The sequence below is a fragment of the Pan paniscus genome, chromosome 11 (genome assembly GCF_029289425.2).
Source record: "Pan paniscus chromosome 11, NHGRI_mPanPan1-v2.0_pri, whole genome shotgun sequence".
NCBI classification, from domain to species: domain Eukaryota; kingdom Metazoa; phylum Chordata; class Mammalia; order Primates; family Hominidae; genus Pan; species Pan paniscus.
Genome location: NC_073260.2, coordinates 46,406,766 through 46,427,782, shown reverse-complemented (window position 1 = coordinate 46,427,782; position 21,017 = coordinate 46,406,766). Strand labels below are relative to the sequence as shown.

The 21,017-nt window shown below is 49.9% G+C and overlaps 1 protein-coding gene across 1 annotated transcript in view; it reads left to right on the top strand.

The window, feature by feature from the left end:
• Nucleotides 1–21,017, top strand: part of FGD3 (FYVE, RhoGEF and PH domain containing 3) — an 88,790-nt gene that overhangs the window by 52,586 nt on the left and 15,187 nt on the right. Inside the window, exons 4-13 of the mRNA XM_003807850.4 lie at nt 2,944–3,033; nt 4,023–4,159; nt 6,046–6,202; nt 10,275–10,413; nt 11,235–11,293; nt 13,858–14,004; nt 15,742–15,834; nt 18,155–18,234; nt 19,858–19,888; nt 20,344–20,451. Of these exons, the coding sequence (XP_003807898.1) occupies nt 2,944–3,033; nt 4,023–4,159; nt 6,046–6,202; nt 10,275–10,413; nt 11,235–11,293; nt 13,858–14,004; nt 15,742–15,834; nt 18,155–18,234; nt 19,858–19,888; nt 20,344–20,451 (1,041 nt within the window). The remainder of the gene's footprint in view (nt 1–2,943; nt 3,034–4,022; nt 4,160–6,045; nt 6,203–10,274; nt 10,414–11,234; nt 11,294–13,857; nt 14,005–15,741; nt 15,835–18,154; nt 18,235–19,857; nt 19,889–20,343; nt 20,452–21,017) is intronic.

Below are 21,017 nucleotides of genomic sequence, written 5' to 3'. Positions count from 1 at the left end.
TTCTGGATGTCTTATAGGTTTTTTGTGTCCCTCCTTTACTCTCTTACTATCTTTCTTTGTGTTTCATTGATTTTTTTTTGTAGTGATATGCTTTTATTTCTTTCTAATTTCCTTTTTTATCTATAGATATTTTATTTGTGGTTACCATTGCAATTACATAAAACATTTTAAAGTTATAGCATTCTATTTTAAACTAATAACAACTTCAATCACATGCAAAAACTCTACTCTTTTACAATTCCACCTCCCTCTCCCTGCTCTGATTGATGTCATGAATTCATCTTTATTTATTCATATAGATTTAAATGTTTAAATGTTTTTGTGATTTGAATTCTATGCACCAAAAGGATAGTAGTACAAATTATTGTATTTATCCATGTGTTCACCTTCACTGAAGAACTTTATATTATCCTGTGGTTTTGTGTTGCTTTTTACTATTCTTTTGTTTTAACATAAAGTACTCCTTAATCTTTTTTATTTTAGAGCACATTTAATGGCAAAGAACTCCCTCAGTTTTTGTTTAACTGGAAAAGTGTTTATTTCTCCATTTTTGATTAACGGTTTTATCAAATACAATATTCTTTGTTGACAGTTTTTTTTTTTCTTTCAGCACTTTGAATGTATCCTCCCTCTGCCTTCTGGTCTGCAAAGTTACCACTGACAAATCCTCTCATAATCTTATGGAAGACCCCTTACATAAGACAAATTATTTATCTCTCGCTGCTTTCAAGATTTTCTTTGTATTTGACTTTAGACAGTTATATAATTATAATATGTCTTGGTATGGTTCTCTGTTGATTTACCCCAGTTGGAGGTCTTTGAGATTCTCGAATTTTTAAGTCCATTGCTTTCCTCAAATTTGGGAAATTTTCAGCCATTATTTCTGTAAATAAACTCTTTGCCCCTTTCTCTCTCTTCTCTTTTGGAACTTACAAGTGCATATATTTATCTACTTGATAGTGGCCCATACATCCCTTAGGCTCTCCTTGCTGTTCTTTCTTTCTTTTTTTTTTCTTATCTGACTCTATGATTTCAAATGACCTCTCTTCAAGTTTGCCCAGTTTTTCTTCTGCCTGATCAAGTCTGCTGTCAAACCCCTCTTAAAAATTTGTCGGTTCAATTAAAGTGTATTTCAGCTCCAGAATGTCCGGTTTGTCCTTTTTAATAGTTTCTATCTCTTTGTTGATATTCTCACTTTGTTCATGCATCATTTCCTGATTTTTTTAAAAGTCATCTATCTGTTCTCTTTTATCTCATTGAGCATCTTTATGACAACTATTTTGATGTTTTTTCTCAAGCAGCTCATAGATCTGTGTTTCCTTAAGATCAGTTTTGAAGTTTTTTATTTTGTTCCTTTGATTAGGCTACATTTTTCTGTTTCTTTGTAGCTAATTTTGTTTCATCTAGAAGGTCAGAAGCAAAAAATGCTTGCTAAGTCTGATTAAAAGAGCCCCAGTACCTTCAAGGCCTGTCTACTGTGGTACTGGAGTGATTATTTCTATCTTATTTTCTTTACAGCTTGGTCTGGAGAGCTGCCTTAGACTCTCCAATGAATCTGTTCAAACAGCTGCCTCTGTTACCTTGACTTGTCTCAGATTCCGTTGACCCAAGATGGGTCCTGGCACTAGGAATGTAAGACTGCCTCCATTATTTTGACTTGCTCAGGTTAAGGAGAAGCTTATGCAAGGCTCCTACTGTGTTTTATTTCTAGCTTTGATGTCTGGGCACTGATTTCCCTAGGTTTAACTACTTGCTCCATGTTAAGGCCATGCTGTGGAAATCTGTCTGTGTGACTGTCATGCAGGCCTGTCTATGTGATTGTCAGGGAGAATTGGCCTGCCACAATAGGGCCTTCAGGAGGTGATTAAGTAATGAGGTCAGAGCCATCATGAATAGCATTAGGGCCTTTATAAAAGAGAAAGTTCATGGGTTTGCTCTCTGCTCTTCCACCATGTGAAGACACAGCCTTCATCTCCCTTTTTCTCTTCTACTGCTTCCACTATGTGAGGGGATAGTGTTCAGGCCACCATCTTGGAAGCAGAGATCAACCCTCAGAAGTGTGAGAAATAAACTTCTTTTGTTTAGAAATTACCCAGTCTCAGGCATTTTCAGTGAAAACTTCCATAGTGATGATTTCCAGCTTTAATTAGCTCATACTCTGTGCCCTGTCCTGCATGAAGTGTTTCATATGTGTTGTTCCACTCCATCCTCATAACATCCCTGTGATGTAGGTACTAGGTGGTGACGCTGCTGTTTTGCATTTGGGGTCACTGAAACTTACAGAGGTTTGTTAGCCTGCCCAATGTCAAAAACAGGAGGAGGCCAGGCACGGTGGCTCACACCTGTAATCCCAGCACTTTGGGAGGCTGAGGCGGGCAGATAGGTTGAGTCCAGGAGTTCAAGACCAGCCTGGGCAACATGGCAAAACCTCATCTCTACAAAACGAAAATAGAAAAAAACTAGCTGGACATGGTGGTACGCATGTAGAGCAGGTAAAATGGACTAAGACAAGCTTGCCAAACATCACCAATTTCCCTACACCTTTTACTGAAATCTTTTCTTGGCTTTATAATGGCTTGGGTGCTGTAGCTTCTCAGCTCGTCTCTGGAATTCTCATACAGGTGCTCTGGCCCATATATTGTTGTTAACCTTATGTCTCTGAGCAGAAGGAGGGCTGAGAGCTGTTTAGTCCATCATCTTGCTGACATCACTGTGCAATATATTTTGACGTGGTCGCTGCAACTGCTCTGTAGTCAAAGGCCCATCTATGAGAACTGAGCACCACATCGCCATCACAGTGGCCCCTCCTGCCCCTCCTCCTGCCCCAGTGGCCTCCTGCCACCCCTGTGGCCCCTGGTTCTCCTGCACACAGTGGCAGCCCGTTAGGTGCCGATTCCCCAAGGCTCATCTTCCCCAGGTGAGCTGCATCTCTTCTCTCCGCAGCACTCTGGCCCCCAGAAGCTTCTCCACATTGCCCAGGAGCTCCTGCACACCGAGGAGACCTATGTGAAGCGGCTGCACCTGCTGGACCAGGTAGCCCACATGGCTTGGGGGCAGTTTCAGTATCTCTTAGCATTGGCTGGGCATTATAGGTGCAGTGTGAATGACTTAAATACTAAAACTCAGACAAATTTAAGTCTGGTCTACAAACTTTTTTTTTTTTTTGAGACAAAGTCTCACTCTGTCACCCAAGCTGGAGTGCAGTGGCGCGATCTTGGCTCACTGCAACCTCCGCCTCTCCAGTTCAAGCAGTTCTCCTGTCTCAGCCTCCCGAGTAGCTGGGACTACAGGCACATGCCACCGCGCCCAGCTAATTTTTGTATTTATAGTAGAGACGGGGTTTCACCATATTTGTCAGGCTGGTCTTGAACTCCTGACCTCAGGTGATCCACCAGCCTCGGCCTCCCAAAGTCCTGGGATTACAGGCGTGAGCCACCATGCCCGTCCTAGAAACTTATTTTTTGTTTTCAGTGCTTGTAGCTCTGAGGAAAAGGCTTTGCCAAGTCACCTGTGGGACATTTCTTCTTGGCAGCTGCATGATCTGAGCATGTAAATGGCTTCTGGATGTTTTTCTGCATAAGTACTTGGGACAGGGTTTGCCACTCATCTCTATCCACATGACAACGTGGGGTTTATGAGCACAGGAAATAAAGCACCCATGGAAGCCGGGGTTTTGACAGACGGTGCTGCTGCTGTTTTTATCTCACGAGAAAGAAAAGGAAGTCTGAACCTTCCATTTCGCATGAGAGGTGGCTGAGGAAAGATGTCATTCCCTGTCCTCAGGCGACTGTCCCTGCCTCACCCACATTCGTAAGTCATAAGTGAGCTTGCATTAAGACCATGAGGTTGTCTGAACCAGTTGGATGAAAAGGGAGGACAATAATTCTGAAATTCATTAAGAAAACACAAGGTGGCAGCAGCGGCCCCTCCCAAGCGCCCTCACCTGTGGCCGAAGCGGGGCGGCAACTGTGCTCAGTGGAAGAAGAGGCTCACTGGCCACACGTGGGCTTCTCTATGCTCAGGTTTTCTGCACCAGGCTGACGGATGCGGGGATCCCTCCAGAAGTCATCATGGGCATATTCTCTAACATCTCCTCCATCCACCGCTTCCACGGGCAGTTCCTGCTGCCGGAGCTGAAGACGCGGATCACGGAGGAGTGGTGAGTATCATCTGCGCATGCCCATGGGGCCCCTCAAGTGGTCTCTAGACCTGGGTTCATGTGCCTGAGAGCCAGGCAAGTGCTGGGGAACTGTCTCATGGTGGCTGGGCGCCTCCCTTCTCTGCACGGTCCTGGGTCCGATCCAGACTCCACCCCTTCCTGGTTGGTGACCTTGACCGGCCACTTACGGTCTCCAAGGCTTAGTTCCTGAGAAAGCAGATGATGCGGAATGAAGGGCTTTTAACGCCCCACTTGGGGCTCTGAAACTAAAATGAGGTTTGACATCTGGAAACACCACACAGTGGATAGTGCTAGTTGGTTTTCTTTTCCCTCCTAGCTTATACTCCACCTTTGTTTTAAAAATGCTGTTTTTCCCTCTCAACAGTGGACCTCAGATCCTCCTCCTGCTGTCCCTGTGGCCTGTCCCTCTGTCCCACTGCTGCTTCTGTTCATTAGCAGAGGGACAGCTCAGTGCAAGTCACAATTCATGAAACATCCCAGGCTGGCCCCCAGACTCATCAGTTCCCCACGTTGCGTGTTGCGTTTCCCCTCATTCTGGGTGCCGCTGCTGTTTGACTTAGGGTCTCTACTGCCTGTGCCCTTCGCAGGCCCGGCTTCCCTCTGCATCAGGAGCCTGGCCCTTCTGTGTCCCACCAGCCCGTTCTCCAAGCTGCAACCCAGGAGACCACAGAGGCTTGACTGGAATGGGAGGCCAGGGGGAGTCCTTTCACCTGTTGCTCAGGGAGGGGCTATGTCAATTTCTAAATCTGTACAAGGACATGGTCCAGCTGCCGAACAGGTTTACATTGTGTCCCCGAGGCAGTCAGGACTGGATGCAGCCTTCTGGCTGACAAAAATCCATGCTTGGTAGAGACAGGTTTTCTCCTGCAAGGCCCTGGAGACTGCTAACTCATGAGTGCATGTGTGACCTCCTCTGCAACTTTTATAACAGCACAGGGGTCCAATGACTTAGCCACCCTGCCCTTTGGACATTTTTTTTTTTTAAAACAGAGTCTCACTCTGTCGCCCAGGCTGGAGTGCAGTGGCGTGATCTCAGCTCACTGCAAGCTCCGCCTCCTGGGTTCACACCATTCCCCTGCCTCAGCCTCCCAAGTAGCTGGGACTGCAGGCGCCCGCCACCACGCCCGGCTAATTATTTGTATTTTTTTTTAAGTAGAGACGGGGTTTCACCGTGTTGGCCAGGATAGTCTCGATCTCCTGACCTCGTGATCTGCCCATCTCAGCCTCCCAAGTGCTGGATTACAGGCATGAGCCACCACACCCGGCCTGGACCTTTAAATTAAATGTATAAGTGCAGTTCACAGTCATGGCTTAGTGATGGCTTTGTGCCTGTGGCTTTTTTCTTTCTTTTTGAAACAGTCCTAAGGTCAAAGACGATTAGTATATTTTTCTGTTTCTTGAAAATTATTTGCAAATCTGTGTCCAAAGCAGCTTTTTTCATTATCAGTACTACAAAGAGCTACTTTCCCCAGGACTTCACCAGCATTGGATAGAACCATTGTTTCTAATCTTTGCCCATTTAAAAGGAGCATAATGGTATTTTGTTGGTTCTCTTTGATAACTGTGGTTCATCATTCAAGCGATTCTGCTACTACTGCTATCTCCTGTGTCTGGGTCACTGGTTCTAAGCTTGCAGCTTGCCTTTTAACTGTTTTACAGGCATCTTTCATTTAATTGCCCAGTTACTATTTTCTACTCTACATGACATAGGGGAGGAAGCTAAGGCTCAGAGAGGGTGACCAATTTGCTCACCATCACACAGAGCTGGCCTCCACCCCACACCCCCCTGGTGGAGTTCATGTCCACTAACCTCAGAGTCCCCATTGCACCCAGCTATTTCTCTGATGATTCATTTCTCCACGAAGGGACACAAACCCACGGCTCGGGGACATCCTGCAGAAGCTGGCCCCATTCCTGAAGATGTACGGCGAGTACGTCAAGAACTTTGACCGAGCCGTAGGGCTGGTGAGCACGTGGACCCAGCGCTCCCCACTGTTTAAAGACGTCGTCCACAGCATCCAGGTAAGGCGGGCAGTGGGAGTGTGGACACAGATGTTCTCAAGATGCACAGAGCCTGGTGTTTTATTTTTTAAAAACATATGTATATACGTATATTTTACTCCAAAAAGTAACATGACATTACTGAAATTTTGGAACATAGAGAATATTAGGAAAATTATGGGATGTGCCCAGATGTTCTGTTGATGCTTTGAGCCTTACAATAACTCCCAGAGATGAATCAGCATTCCCATCGGAAAGTCATGGCTCAAGAGGCTGTGCAAGCTACAGCATCACGAGCTATTATCTGATGGAACCTGAATTCAAAGGACAGTCTCTGATTGCACAGTGTCCCTCGATATCTAGTGCAGGCATTTTTGTTTAAATGTTACTTTGCTTTTTTGTTTTTCGCTTTCTGCTAAGAGCCTCCTCACAGCCCTGGCTTCTCTTGTCTCCTATAGGGCTGGTCTCTTTCTTCTTGATTCACAAGGCTTTTATATGCTAAGAACATCAACTGCTTTCTGTCATGCATGTCACAGATTATTTTCCCCCATTGATCTTTTATTTTTTTATTTTATTTTTTTTTTGAGACAGAGTCTCACTCTGTTGCCCAGGCTGGAGTGTAGTGGCACGATCTCGGCTCACTGCAACCTCTGCCTCCAGGGTTTACACCATTCTCCTGCCTCAGCCTCCCGAGTAGCTGGGAATACAGGCGCCCACCACCACGCCCAGCTAATTTTTTTGTATTTTTAGGAGACATGGGGTTTCACTGTGTTAGCCAGGATGGTCTCGATCTCCTGACCTCATGATCTGCCCTCCTTGGCCTCTCAAAGTGCTGGGATTACAGGCGTGAGCCACCGCGCCCCGCCTGATCTTTTAACTTTATGGTGGTGTTTGCCATACAGAATTTTTTATTTTTTATTTTTATTCATTTATTTTTTAATTTTTTTTGAGACAGAGTCTCACTCTGTAGCCCAGGCTGGAGTGCAGTGGCGTGATCTCAGTTCACTGTAAGCTCCGCCTCCCAGGTTCACGCCATTCTCCTGCCTCAGCCTCCTGAGTAGCTGGGACTACAGGCGCCAGCCACCACGCCCGGCTAATTTTTTGTATTTTTTAGTAGAGACGGGGTTTCACCATGTTAGCCAGGATGTCTCGATTTCCTGACCTTGTGATCCACCCACCTCGGCCTCCCAAAGTGCTAGGATTACAGGCGTGAGCCACCGCGCCTGGCCCAGAATTTTTTATTTTTAAGTAACTCCATTCACCACTTCTTAAAATGTAAAGCTTATTTTCAAATGCATTTCCCACTACCCAAGACTATATAACCCCATCTCTACTAAAAATACAAAAATTAGCTGGGCGTGGCATGCCTATAGTCCCAGTTACTCTGAAGGCTGATTCAGGAGAATTGCTTGAACCGAGAGGCAGAGGTTGCAGTGAGCTGAGATCGCGCCTGCCATGTCCTGGATGACATCTGCCTGGGGACACTCGAGGCAGACACAGCCCCGGTTGCAGGCCAGCCACTGGTCTGTGCATCCCCTCATCCTAGGCAGATTGGGCACAGGGCCAGGCAGGCTGTGGGGAGGGCTCTCCGCCTGGACTCAGTACCATCCAGCCATTCCCTGAAGGTGACTTTGCCCCCCGGGGATCCCAGGCCATATCTTCAGACATTGGGTGCACCCAGCATCTGGTGGGTGGGGTCTGGGGATGCTGCAAAACACGTTGCAGCAGACAGGATGGCCCACCGCAGAGAATTCTCCAACCCGAATGTCCATAGTGCCCAGGCTGAGAAGACCTGGTGTGGAAAAAACAGGATCGCATGACAGTCAAGTTGCCCATGGCCTTTTGCAGGTTTCCTTCCTTTAATCAAAGGATATTTTAAACATTAAACTTTTATTTTGAAATAACTTTAAACCTTTACAGGAAAGTTGCAAAAATGACATTGTTATGCATTATTAACATTTTGTCTGGCTTACTTTATTATTCCCTCTAAACTCATACAGATGATGATGACTTTTGAGCGTTTTGAAACTAAGTTGCAGACACCGTAACCCTTTATCACTAAATATGTGAACAAGGATATTCTCTTGCGTACTCCCAGCACAGTGATCAAAATCGGGGATTTTACACTGACGTCCTGGTGCTATCTACTCCGCAGCCCACACTCAGATGTCACCGATTGTCCCAATAACGTTCTTGTTTTCTGATCCATAACCCAACCCAGGGCCACACATTGCGCTCGTTATTGTATTTGTCCTCTTGGGTCTGGAACAGGCCTCTGTCCTTGTCTTTTTGAGGGGTGCAGCCTAGTTACTTGTAGACTGCCTGCTTGGGTTTTTCTGCTGTTTGTCCACAGTTTGATTGAGGCTGTGCCTTTTCCTGGAGTGAGGCTGTGCTCTTCTCCCTGTGTCCTGCCCGGTGACGCAGTCTCTGCATCCCATTCCTGGGGATATTCACTTGATAAAGGGCGTGTCTGTCAGGACTCTTCAGGTGAAGCTGGGTTTTTTCCCCTATTAAGTTTCTTGGCCACTTGTGGTAGCTCACGCCTCTAATCCCAGCACTTTGGGAGGCCCAGGTGGGCGGATCACCTGAGGTCAGAAGTGCGAGACCAGCCTGGGCAACATAGTGAAACCCTATCTCTACTAAAAATACAAAAATTAGCTGGGTGTGGTGGCACACTCATACCTGTAATCCCAGCTACTTGGGAGGCTGAGACAGAATTGCTTGAGCCGGGGAGGCGGAGGCTGTAGTGAGCCAAGATCACTCCACTCCACTCCAGGCTGGGCAACAGAGCAAGACTCCATCAAAAAAAAAAAAAAAAAGTTTTGGCCAGGCGCGATGGCTCACGCCTGTAATCCTAGCACTTTGGGAGACCGAGGTAGGCGGATCACAAGGTCAGGAGTTCGAGACCAGCCTGACCAATATAGTGAAACCCCATCTCTACTAAAAATACAAAAATTAGCCAGGTGTGGTGGTGTGCACCTGTAATCCCAGTTACTTAGGAGGCTGAGGCAGGAGAATTGCTTGAACCTGGGAGGCGGAGGTTGCAGTGAGCCGAGATCGCGCCATTGCACTCCAGCCCAGGCAACAGAGCGAGACTCCGTCTCAAAAAAAAAAAAAAAAAAGTTTATTGTAGGGAGATACTTGGAGATTATGTGAATATCTTGACAGAAACAGTTGTTTTTATGAAGATTGTCGACTTGGGTTTCTCTCACCCTGTTGTATCCCAGGCATTTTTGAGCTCATCTGAGCTGGAAGCCGTTCTGTTCTGGGCCCTGAGCCAGGTGAGGGTGGTTGAGGCCCTTGAGTTGCTGGCAGGTGGGTGGGGAAGCTGGTGGACAGGACGACAAAGTCAGCAGGCCCTCACAGGCTGCCCAGTGGGCATCGTCAGGGGAGGCAGAGGCAAAGTGGCCCGGGCAGGAGGACCCGATTGGGGAGCACAGAGGCGACAGGTGGGCAGCATTCAGCACACGTGTCTGGGGTTCAGATGCCAGATGGAGACATGGCAGCAAGGAGGTGCTGCAGGGTGCGAGAGGAGGCACAGGGAGCCGGTGAGCAGAGCTGGGTACACGTGGAGCGCGAGGGTCTCAGCACCTGATTGGAACACTGGTGCGTTTATATCGAGAGCGATCTGCAGAAGGACTCCCCGAGCTGCTTCTAGGCATAAGGACAAGCCCTGGCCCGATACCCAGTGGGGATGGTCGGGCGAAGCTCTGCCTGATTTCTCAGCAGAGGGGTCGAAGGAGCCCTGCTTAGGCCCACGGGTGGGTGAGAGTGGGGAAAAGCCACTCTTGACGGGAGGAGACAGTCCTGTCCAGGCATTTATTTTCTCCACCGAGGATGCGTATAAGAGAGCCAGCTCTGGGCCAAGGGCCAGCCTGCCTGGGGTTCCAGTTCTTGCTCCATTGGTCAGTCTCTCTGAGCCTCAGTTTCCCCTGTTGTAAAGTGTGGTCTGTGTCAGCCATGTCTTGAAGGACAGTCAGTTCTGGGCAGCCAGTTCCGGGCAGCTTCCTGGGGCTGTGGTGGCCAGAAGCCGGTGGGGCTGGCATCCACACACGTGTCCTTGGGGTGCCCAATGCTCCTTCTGTCCCCACAGAAGCAGGAGGTATGCGGGAACCTGACGCTGCAGCACCACATGCTGGAGCCCGTGCAGAGGGTCCCCCGGTACGAGCTGCTGCTCAAGGACTATCTGAAGAGGCTCCCGCAGGACGCCCCAGACCGGAAGGATGCGGAGAGTGAGCTGGGGCCAAGGGCTCCCAGGAGGGTGCAGGGGCACCTGCCAAGAACTCTGGGGGTGGGGAGAGAGGGAGAGAGAGAGTCGTGGGGTCATGGGGGTAGGGGAGAGAGAAACAGAGAGACCAGAGGGAAAGAGACAGAGACAGAGACAGGGGAGGGAGAGAGATGGAGACAGGGAGAGAGATAGGGAGACGTCAGGGAAAGAGAGGGAGAGGGAGAGAAATGGAGACAGGGAGAGAGATAGGGAGACGTCAGGGAAAGAGAGGGAGAGGGAGGGAGAAACAGACAGAGGGGAGGAGAGAGAGACACACAGAGACAGAGGAAGGAGGGGGAGAGAGAGAGAAAGAGAGAGAACAAGTGAGCCCCCTAGCAGCCCAGGAAGGGACTTAGCATCTTTGAGGGCAGAGAAAAATCTCCCCTGCTTGGAGTATGCGGGTGGACATTGGTCTGGGGAAGGTGCTACTAAATGCTGGCCCTGTTCAGAGCTTAGGCCCCAGGAATGGGCCTCATGGGGCTGGTGGGGGTTGCTCCTGGTCCAAGGGCAGCAACTGGTGTGGCTGGCAGGCAGCCTGGACAGGCGTCTGTGCAGAATCGTGGGAGCCCCCTGCCTGGTATTGGCCCCAGAAGGGATGTGTCTGCAGGGTCAGAGGCAGGGTCACCCCCTTCCTCTGGGCCAGTCCTCTAGAGTAGCCCAGGCACCCTGGGAAAGGCTGAGGGCAGAGACAGATCCTCTCTCTGGAGGCAGCTGCCCTGGAGCCCCTCAGGCAAGCAAAAACGGAGCCACCGTGGCCCCAGGCTGAACGCAGTCTTCTTCCTGCAGGGTCCTTGGAGCTCATCTCCACAGCCGCCAACCACTCCAATGCTGCCATTCGGAAAGTGGTGAGTGTGGGGCTCCAGTGGCGACTGGCAGGGTGGTGCAGCAAGAGTGAGGGCCAGGGGCCCTTGTGGGCCAGCCCCTTCGCCGTTATCCTTTGGGGGGCTCCACAAGTGACTCTTTTATACCTCCTTCCACCCCCATCCCCAGGGGGGTCAGCTGGACAGCCCCGCCCCTTGCTATAATAGACCTGTGTCCTTGGTGAGTTATTTAGCACTCTATGCCTTAGTTTCCCCATCTATAAAATGGGAGCCCCGACAGAGCCTGTCTCACTGGGCATCTGTGGAGAGTAAAAGAATCACTCTATGGGCCGGGCGCGGTTGCTCACTCCTGTAATCCCAGCACTTTGGGAGGCCGAGGCGGGTGGATCATGAGGTCAGGAGTTCGAGACCAGCCTGGCCAATATGGTGAAACCCCGTCTCTACTAAAAATACAAAAATTAGCTGGGCGTAGTGGTGTATGCCTGTAGTCCCAGTTACTTGGGAGGCTGAGGCAGAAGAATCGCTTGAACCTAGGAGGCAGAGGTTGCAGTGAGCTGAGATCATGCCACTGCACTCCAGCCTGTGCAACAGAGTGAGACTCCGTCTCAAAAAAAAAGAATCACTCTAGGCCAGGCGTGGTGGCTCACGCCTGTAATCCCAGCAATTTGGGAGGCCAAGGCGGGTGGATCATGAGGTCAGGAGATGGAGACCATCCTGGCTAATATGGAGAAACCCCGTCTCTACTAAAAATACAAAAAATTGGGCATGGTGGCAGGCGACTGTAGTCCCAGCTACTCAGGAGGCTGAGGCAGGAGAATGGCATGAACCCGGGAGGCGGAGCTTGCAGTGAGCCGAGATCACGCCACTGCACTCCAGCCTGGGCAACAGAGCAAGACTCTGTCTCAAAAAAAAAAAAAAAAGTATAACAAAAACCAGGGGGAAAAGAAGGAATTTCCTTTGTTTTCTAAGTATCCATTATGTTCCAGGTACTTTCCCTAGGCAGTTTCATTTAATTATACAAATCCAAGTCTTTTCACCCAAAACTCACACACCTCTCAGAGAACAGCTGTTTCATGACTCCTAAAACACTAAGGAGAGTGAGAGCTGCAACATGTCCAGGGTCAGCCCCAAGTCCTGCCCCACAAAGTGGTCCCCGGCCTGCCCTGGAAAGTGTCAGCCATGTGTTACCATGGAACTCAGCCCTAAATGGCCTGAGCCCATGGCAACTTTTGTGTTCAAAAGCCTCAGCAAGGCCAGGCGTGGTGGCTCATGGCTGTAATCCCAGCACTTTGGAAGGCCGAGGTGGGCGAATCACTTGAGGTCAGGAGTTCAAGACCAGCATGGCCAACATGGTGAAACCCTGTCTCTACTAAAAATACAAAAATTAGCCAGGTGTGGTGGCTCACACCTGTGAGCCACCAGGTGTAGGGGGGAAAAAAAAAAGAATCAATCTACATAGAATGCTCAGAACAGGACCTGCCTGGTGCGGGAAGTGTCAATGCTCAGTGTTATTGTCATTCATTCACTCACTAAAGCTGCATTAGTCCCTTCATGGACTGGCTCTGTGCTCACCCAGCCCCCTGGGACATGACAGGTGCACACCCAGCCCTTTTAGTGCACACCAGGTGCTTGCCCAGCCCTCCCAGTACATGCCAGGTGCATGCATTTCTCCACTATTAGACACCAGCTGCACACGCAGCTCCCCAGTACATACCAGGTTCACACCCAGCCCCCCGGTACACACTAACTGCACACCCAGCCCCCAGTAGTGGGCAGGTGCACACCCAGCTCCCCTGTGTATATACCAGGTACCTGCCCATTCCCCCAGTTCTCAAAAGACCCTTACCCCTACCCTAGTCTGCTCCTCTAAGCTCTCTGCTGCTGGCTCCTCTGGTGCCCCCCACACCCTGTGCCCACTTGCACCTACCTGCATTGGTGCCAGAGACGGAAGGGTCAGCCAAACCCAGCCGCCTCCAGGATGTACAGGCTGAGATCACTCAGGTCCAAGGACGGGGCTTCCAAGGCACAGCAGGTACAGACTCAGACATGTGGCTGTTGTCGAGGTTGCCGCAGGCTCACCTCTGCGTTCTGCTACACTGGCGTCTGGCTCAGAGCTGAAGCATGAGCTTTGACGCTGTCCCATCGCACTTCTGGGTGCTGGTTACCCATGTGACCACCCCACCAGTCACCATGGTCAGGGGAAGGTGACATATGGATTGTCCGAGTCTGGGTCTCAGATACTCAACTGACCGCTCTGTGCCTCAGTTTCCTTGTCTGTAAAATGAAGATAACAATGGCACTCACCTCACTAGGTGAGTTAAAACATGTATCATGTAGAACAGCACATGGCTCACAGCAATGGTTAGCTCTGTTCCTGTTTATCGTTGTTTTTATGCTCTGCATGGTGAACTCCTATTCATCCTTCAATACCCAACTCAAACATCACTCTGTTTTCCCTCCCACCCTTGTCAGTAGCTCATTGCCCTCTCTGGATTCTGGGCCATGGTTGCAGGGAAGGACTCCGTGCATCTCTAGGTCACCAGCCACTCTCACAGACCTTTGGTGCCTGAGTCCCATGTCTCTTGCAGGAGAAAATGCACAAGCTCTTGGAGGTGTACGAGCAGCTGGGTGGGGAAGAAGACATTGTCAACCCGGCCAATGAACTGATCAAGGAGGGCCAAATCCAGAAACTGTCAGCCAAGAACGGCACCCCCCAGGACCGCCACCTCTTCCTGGTGAGCCTGGCCCCTGCCAGCCCAGCCGCAGAGCCTCCCTTGCCATTTGCCTCAAGCCCAGGGCAGTGCCAGGAGGGCTCTGGCTGCCCAAGGACATGGCTCTTCTGTGGCCGCTCCTACTGGGACTGTGGCTCCCTCTGAGACCCTCAGCATCCCCCCCCAGCCATAGGGAGCCTCCCTCCTCCACATCCAGACAACAAACTTTTGCCAGTGGCTCTTCCCCCATTTGCTGCAAATATCTCATTTTTTAATCCCTCGTAGCCCATACCTCTTTCCTCCCCAGAACTGAGCAGACTTCAGCTTGTAGCAACCAGGACAGCACAGAGAACTGTAGCAGCGAATCACAGTTTCAACTATTCCTGAGCCAACCCCTGGCCGGGAGGGAGGGGGAAGGTGGGATGGAAGTGTAATTCGAGACCCCCCCGGGTGCCATGGCGCAGTAGAAACAGATGTGGTTCTTCTTTCCTCCTCCATTTTCCTTTAGCTTCTGATTCTCCTTGAATAAACAATTATTTCTTTGAAAGGTTTTTTTTTAAGTTTTTAAAAATTACGTTAACTAAAACTCATTTTTGCTTTACAGTTCTGAGTTTTGACTAATACAGTTGTGACCACAATCAAGTTACAGAACAAGTTTTTTTTTTGTTTGTTTTTGTTTTTAAGATAGAGTCTCACTCTGTCACCCAGGCTGGAGTACAATGGCTCAATCTCCGCTCACTGTAACCTCCACCTCCCAGGTTCAAGCAATTGTCCTGCCTCAGCCTCCTGAGTAGCTGGGATTACAGGCGTGCGCCACCACGCCCGGCTAATTTTTGTATTTTTAGTAGAGATGGGGTTTCACCATGTTTATCAGTCTGGTCTCGAGCTCCTGACCTCAGGTGATCCACCCACCCAAAGTGCTGGGATTACAGGTGTGAGCCACCTCACCTGGCCAAGTTACAATTTGATCACTGCCCCCGCCCAACCCCCAAGTTCCCTTGTCCCACCCCCTTGTGGGCAAGTGCTCGCCTGCCCTGGCAACCATGGATCTCTTCTCTGTTTCTAGAATTTTGCCTTTCCCAAATGTCACATCAATGCCATGAGATGAGTCTGGCTCCTTTAGCTCACCATGTGGGTTTGAGAGATTCATCCATGTTGGTGAATGTATCAGTAGCTCATTCAAAAGATTTGGTTTGGCTGGACGTGGTGGCTCATACCTGTAATCCCAGCACTTTGGGAGGCTGAGGTGGGCGGATCACCTGAGGTCAGGACTTTGAGACCAGCCTGGCCAACATGGCGAAACCCCATCTCTACTAAAAATGCAAAAATTAGCCGGGCGTGGTAGCACCCGCCTGTAATTCCAGCTACTCGGGAGGCTGAGGCGGCAGGAGAAGCTCTTAAACACGGGAGACGGAGTTTGCAGTGAGCCAAGATTGCGCCATTGCACTTCAGACTGGGCAACGAGAGCAAGACTCCATCTCAAAAAAATTAAAAAAAGGTTTTTTTAAAATTATACAATTAGCTCATGTTCATGGTTTAAAAATTTAAAAATAGAAATGAACAAAAATAAAGCTAGCGACTAGAGTCTCCTCACTCAAAGATGTAACCATAGTTAAAATTACTGTGCATATCTTTTAAAAATATTTTTCACTTTATAACATTAAAAAAAAATGAAAAGGATCCCATGTGAGAAGCTCACTGGGGCCCCTGGGGTGGCCTGCGGGCAGCTCTCGTTCCTCACCTGTGCCATCCCTCTTGCAGTTCAACAGCATGATCCTTTACTGTGTGCCCAAGCTGCGGCTCATGGGCCAGAAGTTCAGCGTCCGGGAGAAGATGGACATCTCAGGCCTCCAGGTGGGTGAGCTCCTCCATCTCAAACCTGTCCCCCTGGAAGGGGCACTGAGCAGGACTGGGGACACCAGGCTCTGGCCGCTGAGGCACTCACCTCTGTGCAGCCTGGCACCCCTACCTGCTTTTCCAAGCCATAGACCCTATCTGTGACCAAGGCATTGTCTCAGTCCTGGTGCCCCAGGCTGGAAGGGCAGGATTCCACCCTTCTCTGCTTGGCCCACCTGCCACGTTGCTGCCAACTCCCCTTTCTGCAGAGCCTTGGAGGATGCAGGGGGCAGTAGGGATGGCACCAGGACCTGGACTGAATCCTGTCACCTGTGAGACTGGGACTCAGGGCCCTATTTACAAACCCAAACATGAAGCCCAGGGTTGCAGGGAGCAATCCTGGCTGGGGCGGGGGCCTGCTTCCCTTGCCTGGTTCCTGGGTCCCGAGCTCTTTCCTGTCCTCCTGCACCGGAGCTGGGGGAGGGTTCCAGGCAGATCTGTAGCATGGTCCAGAATGACCTTCTTTTTTTTTTTTTTTTTTTTTTTTTTTTTTTTGAGACGGAGTCTCGCTCTGTCGCCCAGGCTGGAGTGCAATGGCATGATCGTGGCTCACTGCAACCTCCACCTCCTGGGTTCAAGGGATTCTCCTGCCTCACCCTCCTGTGTAGCTGCGATTACAGGTGCGTGCCACCACACCCAGCTAATTTTTGTATTTTTAGTAGAGAAGGGGTTTTGCCATGTTTGCCAGGCTGGTCTCGAACTCCTGACCTCGTGATCCACCCGCCTTGGCCTCCCAAAGTGCTGGGATTACAGGCATGAGCCACCGCACCCAGCCTAGTTAGTCATTATTTTTAATGGTATTTCTTAACCTGGAGTGCAATGGCGTGATCTCGGCTCACTGCGACCTCCACCTCCTAGGTTCAAGGGATTCTCCTGCTTCACCCTCCAGAATAGCTGTGATTACAGGTGCACGCCACCACGCCCAGCTAATTTTTGTATTTTTAGTAGAGACGGGGTTTCACCATGTGGTCAGGCTGGTCTCAAACTCCTGACCTCGTGATCCACCCGCCTCGGCCTCCCAAAGTGCTGGGATTACAGGCGTCAGCCACCGTGCCCAGCCATGACCGATTTTTTGTAGAGAAACACTAGAAAAGTGGTTTCTTCTAACTACTATAAAAAGCTGGGCACGTAGTTTTGCTGGCTCACGCCTACAATCCTTGTACTTTGGGAGGCTGAGGTAGGAGGATCACTTGAACCCAGGAGTTCGGGACCAGCCTGGGCAATGTAGTGAAACCGTGTCTCTATAAAAAATAAAAAATTAGCCAGGCATGGTGGCGCACATCTCTATTCCCAGCTACTTGGGAGGCTGAGGTGGGAGAATTGCTTGAGCCCAGGAGGTCAAGGCTGCAGTGAGCTATGATTGTGCCACTCACAGTGCTCCAGCTTGACTGACAGGACAAGACCCTGTCTCAAAAATAATTTTAAAAATAATAATGAAACAACCTTAAAAAAAGGTATTTTCTCTAGTTAGTGTTTTTTTTCTTAACCTGAATTCAGAGAATTTCAAGGTAAGAAGGGATTTTTGGTGGCATTAAGCAAATGATTACATATTTTGATTTAGCAAATATTTTTGGAGCACCCATTAATTCAAAGCCCTCCCTACAGGGGACAGGGACCCATTCCAGTCCCCCAACTACCCCACTGCAATGAGACATGGAACAGGAGTGAGCTACTGCGCCCGGCCATGGTCTCTGTGGTCTTACCCTGATGGAAGAGGATGGAATCTGTGGCTGCGGTTCTATGAAGAAGTGACCCCATTTTCATTAGTTCTGGGCACACATTGTCCTATTTACTACATCTCTAATCTCAGGGCGCACCTGCTCAGGGGCTCAGACTCTGCAGGGTGGCTAAGGCCATCCTTGCTCTTCTCATCAGATCCCTTTCCATCCTAAGGGGACGTGGCTGCTGTGGCGGGCAGTGCCCAGTGGTGCCTGTGGGGAATGGCTTGGCTTCAAGGAGGATGGATGGGGCGACATGGGGAGGATGCCTGACGGGCTGGGTGTCGGGGGGGTGGGTTTGGTCAGCAGAGTTCCAAGCACAGAAGATGAGCGGTCCTAGCTGTGTCTGAGCAGGATGGGAGGCCCGCTGTCCCTGATGGACCAGCTCATGTAGCAGTCACGCTGACCTGAGCCTCTGCACCCCTCTCCCTGCAGAACTGTGGGGCTGCAGGCTCACCTCTGTTACCTCCTTGGGGAAACACTTCTAAGTCAGAAAACATGAGGCTGGAGCTAAAATGACCAGCTTAGGTTTGCTTTGTTCTTTGTTCTTGCCCCTTCAGGTGCAGGATATCGTCAAGCCAAACACAGCACATACATTCATCATAACGGGAAGAAAAAGGTCCCTGGAGCTGCAGACGCGGTACGGAACGGGCTGTTTCTAGTGAATGTCTTTGACCTCATGTCTTCTTTTTCTAAACTGGTTAACCTTGTAATATATTTTTATTTATGCATGGCTTAAAATTTAAAAGTACTGTTACTGAAGCACCAGGGTTCCGTCTAGGTCCTGCGCTTGCTGCACAGAAAGCCAATCACTGAGATGATTATTGCCAAGGAAGAAGCTTTAATTGGCCGAGGAGATGGGAACTCAGTCTCAAATCCATCTCCCTGACCAACTAAAACTAGGGGCATACACAGCAGGGAATAAATGTAACAATGTGTAAGAAAACAGGAACTAGGGAGGGGCAAGGAAGCAATCATGATGAATAAAGGGTCTGGGCATCTCATTGTCTGGATGTGGTGACCTGGTGAGTTTCAGTCCCTTGATGGTTTTTTTGAGAGGCCTGAAGGTGTTTTCTGAGGAAGGAACTCAGATAAAACAAATGTTAACTTTCAAGCTTTAAGACCAGAAGGGTCAATTTGTATGTTTATCAGATAAACTATCTATGGGACTCGGGGCGGTTTCAGTACCAAGGGAAGTTGATGAAAATTAAGCCTCTGCCCACCTCCTGTTCAGCAGGCCCAGCACATTCTTAGTCCTCTCTTGAGTATCCTAGGATTTTCTTTTCTTTTTTTTGAGACGGAGTTTCGCTCTTGTTGCCCAGGCTGGAGTGCAGTGGCACAATCTCGGCTCACTGCAACCTCCACCTCCCAGGTTCAAGTGATTCTCCTGCCTCAGCCTCCTGGGTAGTTGGGATTACAGGCACCCGCCACCACGCCAGGCTAATTTTTTGTTTGAGTGAAAACCCAACGGGGTTTCACCATGTTGCCCAGGCTGGTCTCGAACTCTTGACCTCAGGTGATCCACACCCCCTCGGCCTCCCAAAGTGCTGGGATTACAGGTGTGAGCCACCGTGCCCAGCCCCTTCTAGGATTTTCTATGCACATGCACATATATCTATGTTTTAAATCACAGATGGCTGTTTACTGTATAACCTGTCCTGCACCTTGCTTTTTCACTTAATTTGTCAAGAATCATCCCATATCTGCACACCATTCCTAAAGCAACATAATTTTCCATTATGATCATTAGCTAGTTCCCACTGACGAGGACCTGCGCTCCTCCCGAACCTGGCCATCACAAGTTGCTGCTGCAAGCAGTGTCCTTGTTTTTAGGTGTTTCTGCATGTGTGTAATTGTAGCCGTCAGATTGCTGACATAGATTTGCTGGTCACAGGGTAGTGCATCTGTTTGAAATGTTGGTGGCTGTTGTCACACTACCCTTTAAGGTGATGTCAGGCTGTGCTCTGACTAGCCATACATGGGAGTTCTGTTCTCCCACACCCTACCAACAGTGGGATCTTCATAATGACCCATTATGGTCCAAGGAGGCATTGAGTTACAGCCACTGCAGAGGGCTCCACATGGCTCACCTGGCCCCACCAGGCCACGAGTGTTTTGAGGCCCTTGGGGCCAATCTTCCAATCCTTGAGCTGCGTTGACAAGCCAGTGCGTGGCTCGGGTGTGCTGCAGGGTTGAGAGAGGGCTGGTCATTTAGAGTCAGTATCCAAGACTGGATTAATACAAGACCGTTTTGGTTTTTTAGGACAGAGGAAGAGAAGAAAGAATGGATTCAGGTGAAGCTTCTAAAGTTGTAAAGTAACCAAATGACCAAGTGATTGAGCAGTAAGGCCATTCATGTTGGGTCAGAGGGTGGGGGCCCTGGCCTCCGGGACTGCTGGCCCTGTGCTGTACCCTGCAGGGAGGCAGTGACCACACTGTGCCTTCATAAGCAGCTTCAGATGCCACAAGCCCTTCAACCCATTCATTTCTTTGAGGGCCCCCAAATAAACATGAGTGGGCCTGGTGGAGTCACAGGCCAGGTTCCCCGCTCAGGGTGGATCTCCTCAATCTGGACAGCTCCAAGGGGAGACCACATCATTGGTAGGGGGGAAGGGAGATGGCCAGTGGCCTGGGCATTGTTCTGGGAACGCCAAGGCCCGTCCTCGGGACAGAGGCAGGCACGTCCCTCCTGTGGGTAGCATCCTCCCATGCCCCTTTATAGTCCTCACTGTTGTGTTGCTGTGTCCAGATCATCCAGGCCACCATCGAGAAGCACAAACAGAACAGCGAGACCTTCAAGGCTTTTGGTGGCGCCTTCAGCCAGGATGAGGACCCCAGCCTCTCTCCAGACATGCCTGTGAGTCAGTGGCCCGGGGTGCAGAGGGACCTCCAGGGGACGGGCTACCTCTGGAGAGCAGAAGGCACTGGCATCTGGGTGGGCAGCTTGACCTCCAGGCTTTCCTCCTGCTACACCAGGGACCAGGACAGCGGGCACTCCCTTGTGTTAAAAGAAAAACTTAAGACAAATTAAATTTAACAATTTAATTGAGCAAACAACTATTTGTGGATGGGATAGCACCCACCCCCTACAACCCCTGAGACCAGAATAGGTCCAGAGAGCCTCCTGTGCTGCTGTGTGGTCAGAGAGGATTTATGGACAGAAAAAGGAAAGTGAGGCACAGAAACAGCTGGGTTGGTTACAGTTCCGCGTTTGCCTTATTTGAACATGGTTTGAACAGTCGGCCACCTTTCCATGGCAGCTTTAGGCTGAACTTAATTTCACCCCTACCCACCCTCTACTAAGTGCCGCTGCAGCCTGCTGGGCCCCAGGCCCGTGGTCAGCGCCCAGCTGGGCGGGAAAGCAGGATGTGGGCGTGGAGGAAGCGCTCCTTCATGACCTGTTTGGTTGTCTGGTGCCTTCTG